The sequence below is a fragment of the Protopterus annectens genome, chromosome 10.part0, assembly GCF_019279795.1.
Source record: "Protopterus annectens isolate FY-2018-M chromosome 10.part0, PAN1.0, whole genome shotgun sequence".
NCBI lineage: Eukaryota > Metazoa > Chordata > Ceratodontiformes > Protopteridae > Protopterus > Protopterus annectens.
The window spans coordinates 1,639,117,416-1,639,128,760 of NC_056744.1; the positions used below are offsets into that span (position 1 = coordinate 1,639,117,416).

Here is an 11,345-nt window from a genome sequence, read left to right on the forward strand (position 1 = left end):
CAGGCATGTGCCTTTTTATGGTAATTCTATCAATAATTTATCTTTGTTATGGAGAGGAAGTGCTTCAGTAATAGTATTTTTTTTTCAATTTCTCAAGAACAACACTACTTCTCTGGAATTTAGTCACATTGTGGAATATGACAAGATTGCTTTACTGGGTATTTTATCTTACAAGATGAAAGATGTCAAAAACTATCTAGATGAGTGAGTTAGAAACATTAGGTAGCATTTCCTGTCTTTACTATAATAAACAGCAACAACAACTTGCTTAAGAACTAGTGTAGTACACTATATAATTTAACTACTGACCAAAACAAGAGAGGATTTTTTTTGTCCATTGTTTAAGAAAGAGATTCCTAATGAGCAGTTATGCTGCAGAAATAATGGCTGAAAAATATATGCTTTCAAGGCCAAGTGTTTACATATGGTACCAGATGCTGTCAATACTAGCAATAATAAAAAAAAAACTGGAAAACAGCTATAATCCGAGTATAAATTGTTGATACAGAGGCCATGAAAAAGCTGTTAGTAACAATTACAAAATATTAACCTTAAGTAGTGAAGTGTACCAGAGATTAATGAAATGCCCTGCTTTTATCTATACAAGAGACAAGAATGTGAAAGAAAACATTATGCTAAAATATGTGCTCAAGGAAGTCCTTCAGGGAGTCTGTATCATACGTCCCCTGTAGGAATAAATAGTCAACAAAATGGAAATATGCAAACAGATTATATATGCAGTACCATGAAGGGATTTGCATCTCCGCTGTTCATTGCAGTATCCACAATCTGAACATAATGTTTACAAATTGTTTGGTATCAGAATGAATTCTGCAGATATCCAAACTGTATTTGAGTTAAGAATAGAATTATTTGTTTTATCCTACAAGTAGAGATAGACAACAAATTCATCCATGTATGGGAAGTTTCTCTTGTGTGAAATAACATTCATGGTGGTTAAAATGATGTAAGGTGCTAGGCTACAATAACCTGAAAAATGCAAAGTAAAGTTAGGGGTGTCTTGAAAATAGTTTCACCTTTCAATGACTAGGGGATTTAGAATTTTCTTCACAGCCAAAAAATCATTCCTGAGAGGTTTCTTTACCTGACGCACAATCTATTCTCTATCCAATGGATTTTTGTGGCATGGCGAAAGCTCTTGGTTAGACCACCTGGGTACATATCCATTTACCAGGTGGCTTTCTGTAATAGGTATAATTAAAAAATTTGTTTGCTTTAACAACATAACCATCATGGTTCAAAAAGACCACTTGGCTTTTTATGATGATGTCTTTGGATATCAAATGCTCTGATTCATTTCTCCCCAAGTAAGAAAGGCTGTATTTAGGATATGACAATTCACACTTTGCTAGAAACAGACAGCAGACCTTGCCAGCTTTATGTTATATTGGCATGGAAGGATAAAGGTGGAAGATCTCTTAATGCTAGTTTCCTAGTTTTGTGTTCTTTCTTTGTCACGAAAGAGTTTCTCTAAACACATCCATAATTAGGGGAGGACAAAGGAGGCTGCCACCCTGGGCACAAACTGTTAGAGGAGTGTGATCAGCAGTTACTGAGAAGGCATAAGTGCAGCACCAGCATTCATTCAAGAAGCCATGGGTGATATTGTGCCTTCTTTAATGAATGCCAATACGAGGCTTGCTGCTAACTGCAGCAAGCAGCTTGCTACAGATGCACACTTGCAGTTAAGAGTGGAATCCCATTTTTTTATCCTTAACTCTAGGAATAACTTTATTTTGCTAGCAAAATTAGGCAGATGATGCCCAAATCTGGGACATTAGACAGGACACCACATGTCAAGGCAACAGCCAATATGTGTGTGTAGTATACTGCATATTGGTGACTGATAGTGTCTATGGTGTGAATGCATTGGCCTACAGAGGGCATGGCACCTGTCCATCGGTACGATAGGGACATAATTGCAGACAGTGCACCTTCAGTATGTTTCCCACTGGATGCCTGCAACAACTGTGGTTCCATCAAATGTGATCCACAAAGGACATACCATGCCTTACACACATGCCCTGTATGGACGGATGCCACTGACACCAGGGAATACCTGTAGCATGCTATCAATGTAGGTGCAGGGTCAACCTGCCCTCCATTACCTGGCCCCGCTACATGAGAGTGGGTCTGTCACATCTGATGATAACATTCTGTGTACACAACATGGGCCAGACAAACCTGGTACACTTCCACATGCCACTGTACATGAATGTGGGATGTGTGCACATCCCAGACACCATCCATATCATGGTATATAGAACACATGCATGGCAAGCATTGCACAGCACTGGCCACATACAGTATTAACCCAGGTGACTGGATGGTGAATACAATACCCACCTATGTGGTCATTCCAGACACTACACCCCTTAGCCATAATGCAGAGCATTCTCATGTGGCCTGATACCAAGGTATTCACTTCACCTAGCCTTGTACAGCCATCTGGCACAGCCAACCACTACACACCCATGAAGCAATGCACACATGCACACAGGTACTGGCACCCTGTGGCTGTGTGTATGGTGTATGGTGCTTTTGACCACATTCACACCCAGTACCACCCCTATTGGCCTACTGAAGCATGCTCTCTAATTTCAGACACCTTCACATACCCTTTGACCATAGAACCCCAAGATAGCCCCTGTGAGCCATTTGATACCTATGCATTACTGTATTGTGACAAAGTAACTGGTTAGGAAGTGTATTCATTACCCTGCCAAGTGTGGCAATGTGTATGAGTCCCTTAGAGAGTGTCACAGTGTTGATGCTGACACCTGTTCATGTGGACAGGCTTGTGTGCTACACCTACTGTATTGCAACAGTGTTGCAGATACCACTCACCAGCACATATACATCTGGACAGCTCACCAACATGTAAGCTATATGGTGTATGTAATAACTACATACACATGTGATAGCTATGCATAGTCAGTCAGGTGTTTGAAACCCTGTGCTGGTAGGTGTGTGACACAAACATGCTTAGGTTTTACTCACCCACACCTTCCCTGACATAGTTTGTTTCTGTCTCTCCCTCTCACACCCTCTCTGGTGGATGTGGAGATGCACACCTGCTTTCCTTAGGCAGTAGCTTGTGTTTTGTAAGTGATGGTCATGATCAGCTGATGGCATCTGCACCAATTGCAGTCCTCCCCTAGCTGAGTCCATGTGGAGCAGCTGTGGTAACATTCCCATAGCCAGTTGCATGGAAACACACTCCAATATCTAGGAATATCATGTTGGTGTTGGCTCTTTACATTCACTGTGGCCAGGCACTAGATCTGTTGTTTGGCGAACAGCATCTCAGATGGATTGGGGATTTACCTCTAACAATAGACACCGTAGAAACAAGGCAACACACAGGAGGGGGATGTGCCTGACCTGACTACAGACTGTAAGTGCTGCTATACTGCATATGGAGTAATGTTGGTTTAACAGTGTGTGTGTTGATATGGCTGTCCTACATGTTGTAATACCTGCTATGTCAGTTCTATGTTTATGAGGAATCCGCATCTGCAGGGTCATCTGCAGACTGGGCAGTGTGTTGTGCCCTTGATGTCATGTGTTACCCACAGAGCACGTATCTGTGAACTGCAGAAGGTAGTGTGAGGATTGCAGTCTGTAGATGGTGAAAGCCATGATAGTTACTGACTTCATATCCCTCATAGGACACATGTTGCAACAAACCCTGTTACAACACTACATGTATGAGGTTATCACAGCAACATGTCAATATTGGCCCAATGTATGTGCTTCCAGCCACAACTCTGTCAACCTTTGTACATATGTTGTGCATTAAGAGGTGCATATGTGCTGTACACCATCATTAGTGTCATCATATCTGATAGCAAGCCAGTGAGATCTCAGAATGCTACACATGTTATGTACAGTACGGGTAATATTTGATGAAATTACCAGGACATTCTGTGGTCGTTTGTACAGTACTGAGGTCTGTGTACATATGGTGAATGTCAACAGTGTGTGTATTGTTAATATATTATTTAGCCTGTGTACAGACTGTGGTAGATGTCATTGTTATAGGTCCTGTCCTATCTGATGTTACATGCTGCTCCACTGTATGTTACCGTATTGGCTTACATATTTGTATGGCCATATACACACATGTCCCATACCACAGACAGCCAGTAGACCACACTGTGTAACTGCCCAGTATATGTAGGGTTAGTCTGTGAGTGGCACTTATGAGGATGGTGTTGAACAGATAGCCCATATACTGTACTTTTATGCTAGCTTACCATATGTGGCTGTGGCTGTGTTCACATTGGATGTGGTTATGCACCTTCACACAGGTGTATCTTACCCTGTGCTGTGAAATGCCTGCAAAGCCTGCTGTATATGCAGGTACATGTGCATTCCCCCATAGGAGATGTAGGCCAGTGTTGAGCCAGTCTGCCTATAGCCTGCACAGTGCATTGTTACATGTCTAGCAGCTTAGTGTACTTATCTAGTGAGATCTCATGTGCAGATGCTTGTTGGATGTACTGCTGCCGGGTCTCCCTTAACAGTCTTGTATGTCAGACACAGCAGTGGGATGCTGTACAGATGTATTTCAATATCTAGTGGGTAGTATGTGGCCATGGCACCCCTGTACCAGTGGTTTTATGTGTCAGGCCAGACAGGGGAGTGTGAATGCATAACCTATGGTGGCATATGTATACCAGTCGTTATGTGTTATACCCATCTACATGGCTGTTAACATCCATATTGTCATGCATGGTACACATGTTTAGCACTAAGGAGTTCTGTGTATATCTCTGGACTGTAAAGAGTGTTTCAGAATGTCCACATATATTGGCCATTATCTGTGCTGCAGTCCACGGGGGCATTATGTGCTAACAGTGGTACTTTACTAGGATGTCCTTAGGATGTCTGTCAGTAGCCAATGGCACACATGTGGAAAAGAGATGTGACCTCCCACACACACCATGTCTGTGAAGACAATCCCAATTACAGTAGCAATAGTCTGCCAATATACCTGCTAGACATACCTGATATCCACTTGCACTACGATGTTGGGACTATAGGGACTGGAGTAGGGCTACACTCCATGTCCAGGACATATGGTGAGAATATCTGTACATATAATTATCCAGATATATATATATATATATATATATATATATATATATATATATATATATATGATTACACATATACATATCGACATATATAGATGGGTATGTATATGTACATAGATATACATATACACACCCAGATATATACATATACAGAGCAATATATGTCTACACATATACAGATAGTGATACATATGCACATATACGTATGGATATCTACAGATATATCAACAGTAGTAGGTATATTGGTATAGATATGTATGCACATATAGTTACAGATATATATATATGTACCAACATAACTAGGCATATCTGTACACATAGGATGTACATATATATATAGCTATATACACATATATCTATATGTACATATACGTATACCTATATATACACATATGTGTAGATACATATATGTATACATATGTACATACGAAGTGGTGTACACATGGTCATGTATATGTAGCACTATACAAATGTGTATACAGATGTATAACTGTATCTAATCAATGGATACACCCGCGCACCTACAGGTAGCTTTAATTGGATTTTTAAAAGAAAACAAATGGGTTTCTACATTTTATTTTTATGTATTGTTGCTGTTGTACACATAGGGGACTGTTGGTGGGGATATGCGGACACCTATGACTGGTCTCACTCATTCCTTATCTCTTTCTCCTGTTCTACATTGCAGGGGCATGTTTATTCTGAGAGCTCTGCTCTCCGACACGCCCCCTGCTCTCATACACGCTCTGTGTAAGCCTAGGAGCGTGCCTTGTTAATATGCATGGCGCACTGCCGCCCTGCTTCTAAATGGGTGCTTCTGTGCAGGACTAAGCTAGTCCTGCACGGAAGATTAGTGAATCCGGGGTGTAGTGTATCCATGCCTAAATATAAAGAAAATTCTAGCTAAAGGAATATATTGCTGTATATTTGCTTCTGGTATCATTTTACAATTTGATGAGGAGTGAATTCAGCCCGAGAAACATATTAATAAATGCAAGTGTTCTACATTTTGCATCTGATAGGCATGCTCCTCAAACTCTCTGAACTTATGTATACCTACTCCATGCCCTTGCAAAGTCAAATAAGGAAGAAATCTCTTAGAAGAAAGACATAATTGCTTGCACACACTTAGAAACTGCATTGTGAGTGATTAACTATGGTAAATAGCTAACAGGGAGTTCATCTCTGCAGAACTGAATTTGAAAAGATAAAACCTCAGCCAGAAAGTAGGTGTCTTTCATCTGGTCAGGATAAAACAGACAAACAGTTGTGGGTTCTGTTCAAGCAGATTTATTATATACAAACACATCAGGACTGAGGCTTAGTAACTTAAACTTAAGTAAACTTATAAACAGACTAACTACCAGACTCATACATGTTTACACTCTGGCTGCTCTCTCAAAATGGCACTGCTGCCTGCACATGCTCAGTATTTATATGCATGTGCCACACTTGGAAATCCTTCTTAAAGATACAACTCACACACTGTTCTACAGTAGGAATTGCTTGCAATTCCAGAGAAGTATTATTACTATACTGAAATATCTGTTTTATTATCTGTACTGTAATTGTGCTGGCATATCAAATGAAATGCAATGTAAGTTACATCTAGCTGTTTAATGTTAACTAAAAGGCGGGGCAGAATGATACTTTGCCGATGTTTAATTAGCAAACAATGTTGTTCTTCTTTCAGCTTTTCCCGGTTAGGGGTCGCCACAGCGGAACTCCGGTCCGCTAATTAGCAAACAATGTATAGTGCTATATATCAAACTCAAATAATATACCGGTTACTATATGACCATTTAGAGTTAAATATTCAGTTAATACAACTGCAATGATTACAGAATTTAAGTGACCAACAGCATGAAGCATGAGAGATCATCATTTACATTAGATGACCACATCAAGATGGATAAACATAATTAATGCCAGCATCATTTGTTAGTCTTTATGCGGAATACAGTATCACAGGCCATAAAAATAACAAAAGCTAGAGAAATAAATGGAGGCACTTCCTAGTAAAAATGTAATCAAATTCAGTTTGGTATATTTTGTTTCAGAAGATTTAGCATATAGACAGATAATCATACTAGGAAGGCTAGCAAGCATGTTCTGTTGACTGATTTTCATAGTGAGTAACCTTTTATAACAGTAAAAATTGACCATTTTTGTGACCAGTGCATTAATGAATTGCAATATTTTTTTTGTTGCAGGGAGACTCTGGGGGACCTCTGGCATGCAAGAAAGGTAGTGCTTGGGTCTTAGCAGGAATTGTAAGTTTTGGAGAAGGATGTGCAGAACCTAATTATCCTGGAGTATATACACAAGTCGCAGTATTCCAGGAATGGCTTCAGAGTAAAGTGCATGGATTGCAGTTCACAGACGTCAATCTGACTTTCCCATCAGTCCCGGGCAGCAGTGTCTGTGAATACTGGAATGGAATAGCAGTGAAGCTTCGTGAAAATAGAGGAACACAGAGTACAAGTACTAGCCCAAGCACATCCAGTATCAGCAGTAAAACTGTCCCAACTGGTGTAAGTAATGCCACCAGTATAAGTACCACCACCACAAAACCAATGTCACTAATTACTGCTACTACCAGTACTAGTAATAGTATGCATACCAGCAGAGTTACCAGTATCACCATTACTACTTCCAGTGGTACACAATACACAGGTGCTACCAGTACTGCACAAACTCTCAGACCTACTAGCAGCACCAAAAGTACCAGTGTTACCAGTACTACACGTCCTTCTAGTCCTAATAGCAACACCAAAAGTACTAAGGCTACCAGTACTACACATCTTCCCAGGCCTCTTAGCAGCACCAAAGGTACCAGTACTAAAAGTACTACCCATCTCCCAAGACCTAATAGCACTACCATAACTACCCATGTTACTAGTACTACAAGTCCTTCCAGCCCTACTAGTAACATAAAAAGTACCAGAACTACCACTACTGCACAGACCACCAGAGCTACCAGTAACAGCAAAAGTGTTAGCACTATCAGTACTACACATTCCACAAGAACTATGAGTAACACTATCACTACCAGCACATCCAGTACTCAATATGACAAAACTGCAAGAAATATCAATAGCAACAGTATTATCAGCACTACACATCACCCCAATCCTACCAGTAATGCCATTGCTACAAATGTTACTAGTAATGCTGATGCTACAAGTACTACACAAACCACAAATGCTATCAGCGTCACTAGCGATATCAGTACTGCACATACACTCAGTGTTACCATTAACAAAAGTGCTGCTAGAGCAAACAGTGCCACTCATGCTACATATGCCACCACTGCTATGCATACCACCAGTACATTTACTGTTACTAGTGTGACAAGTACAAATACTCCCAGTCCCAGTACTGCCTTCTATGCTGCTCAAACCACTGGAAGTAACATTACTACTAGAAGAATCAGTACCATTCATGCTATTAGTAGTGCTACAGTCACACAAAAAAATACACAAAGCACTAAAAAGGGCTTTTATGTAAATAATCATGTAAAAGCTGGTGTACAAAATAGTGCCACTGCCAAAACTGGCTGTTCTTTTCTAATTTCTGTGGCTTATATAATATCATCTCTCTAACTAATGTGACCAAAGAAATGATAACATGCACATTTTTGCACAAAAGCTGTCCTCACTCCACGTATTGCCTTTAAAAGTGGCCCAAAAGTAATTCTAAGTGTATGCTTTCAAATACTGTCCAGCTGGGAATTCTTACTGTATGCTTCATTTATGCTCACATTCATCTTTTTAGGGCTTCACAAGCCACATTTACCACTAATAATGAGCATAAAAGTCTACATTAAAAAATCAGAGGTCATAAGCGGCAGACTGTTATGAAATGGATAATTCATTTATTGTTGAACCTTCAGCACCAGACTACTATCCCAGGGCTCATTTGGTAATTTATCATATTTGACACTTCAGCAAGCATGATACTGTCAGTCCTATACAATACATTGCACTACAAACAAAAAATAAATATTTTCTGTAAAAATACAAAGTGCAAAAATGGTATACCTGTTTGTGGTACATGGCACTATATCATTGCATTGTGCTATTGTACAATAAACAGCTAGATAAAGGTGATGTATTGGTCAAACCACTCATATGACATGCAATGCAATATATATTTAATTCCAGGTCTCACCTTCCATGAGTCATATCATCCAGTGGGAAAGTCAGTCTCCTAAAGCCAGAACTATACACTTTTATTGCCATTACTGCTAGACCTGACCTCTTTTCATGAATATGGCTGGTGTTGTCACTTTTTAAAAACCCTCAAAATGATTGCTATATACAAAATTAGTGTAAATAAAAGCAAAGCAAGCAAACTGTCTGTTTTGATGATCAAATTTGCCTTACATAAATGCAGACTGAAAGCATAAGTCATTGTTTATAGTTGTTCTTGTTATGCTCTGCCTCTAGCAGCAGTACTCACTTGCCATTCCTTGCCTTAACAGCTTACATGCTGTTTATCTTAGATGTCATAAAGGAACATAGATTGCTCTGCTTTTGAAAAGGATGACTATAGGACATTTCCAGATACCTGGAAAAGTAGTGGTGTTGAAAAGAAATCTAAAGGTACAGACAACTGGAATAGAAATAAATATATCACATGCTTCTAGAAATGTAGGGTAGATTCCATCAGTCCCTGAGCAGCTAGAAGAGGAAGACTTTTAAAAAAACTTTAATAATCACTTATGAGAAAAAGAAAAAAAAATATGCCACACTGGTCCACTGAGAAAAACTCTGAAAGACAGAGGTGATTTGATAACTTTTTCTCAACCAAGATAGGTATTACATTGCAGCTTCTCAAGCTTTTGGACTAGCAGGAGTCCTTCATCAGGAATGATAAACTCCTGAAGAAGGTTCATGTTAGCCTGGAAGTGTGAGCAAGGTGGCTGTTTCCTGGAATAGCATCTCATGCCCAGTTAATGCTTTGCTCATCAGCTCATTTATGCATGCAGCAAATTCATATCCTATCCTCACAGATCTATCAATGTAGAGAAATACTAACTTGCAATCTCTAGCTTGTTCCTTAAATGGGAGGTGGTTGCCATCATTTGCAATTCACATCACTACAGTAGTCAGGAAATCCTTCTATGTGGCACACCTCATCACAAAAGGTTTCTCATCTAGGAAAAAATATGTCATTGTTCCCCTCTACTCGTCACTCATTAGACCCATTGTAGAGTACAACACCCCTTTTGGTATGTACCTCACAAGACATCTATAACAACTGGAAAGACCGCAGAAATACCTCACAAACAGGATTACTGGTCTCAAACAGATGTCCTATGCAGACCGTCTCAAAAAACTCCAGCTTTACTCCATCACATATCGCCTACTCAGAGGCAATCTCTGCCTAACATACAAAGCTATGTCAAACCCAGAGCTGTTGGACATGCTCCACTTAAAAAATCCCAATCCCTTCGAGCTACATGCTGTAGGGACCTAAACCTGGTCACAATAAACAGAACATGCTGGAGGGATAGATTCCTGTCCCAGAGACTTCCCCATACTCTGGAACAAACTACCTATCTATATCAAACAAAGTTCCTCATTAGCACTCTTTAAGAAAAGTCCTGATGATTGGATGGGAGATAGGAAATTCACACCGGGGATCACTTCTGTGGCTTTGCTCGACAGGGGCACAGGAAAATAATTTTCTTGGGTGGTGAAAGCCAGGGTACCTTTTTGACTAGGCTTATATAGGCTCTAGGGCCAATAGCCTAGTACCTACCTATGACCCTATGAACCTATTCCTCATCCAACCGCTCACACATCAGTAAACAGTCTTAATTTAATATGGCACCCTATTGAAAGCTTAAGACTTGACTGTGAGAGTCCCACAGCTCTGAAAAAGTAAGTGTGATCCTGCAGGTAAACAGCAAAGTCTGAAACTTGCTGTTACACATTAAAAACTTTTTTTGAATTGGGAAGCCCCTTGTACCTTCTTATGATGGGGCTGCATCCCCCATGCTCCATATATTTATTTATATATATATATATATATATATATATATATATGTATACTAACTCTGAGATTGCTATAGCTCAGAGAAGGGGGGGGGTAGGATATATTCCCCCCACTGATTGCACTTAATTCCTCTGAGTTTGCAAACTCAGACCATCAAGTCTTGAAAATACAATGAGAACTAATTTAATATAGCATTGTATAAATATTAATATTGTA

General features: G+C 39.8%; 1 protein-coding gene across 1 annotated transcript in view; it reads left to right on the plus strand.

Annotated features, from left to right (window-relative positions):
- Positions 1–9,470, plus strand: part of LOC122814355 (mucin-5AC-like) — a 165,629-nt gene extending 156,159 nt beyond the window's left edge. Inside the window, exon 5 of the mRNA XM_044086941.1 lies at positions 7,337–9,470. Coding sequence (XP_043942876.1) covers positions 7,337–8,728 — 1,392 coding nt within the window. The 3' untranslated portion in view covers positions 8,729–9,470. The remainder of the gene's footprint in view (positions 1–7,336) is intronic.
- Positions 9,471–11,345: the final 1,875 nt, after the last annotated feature.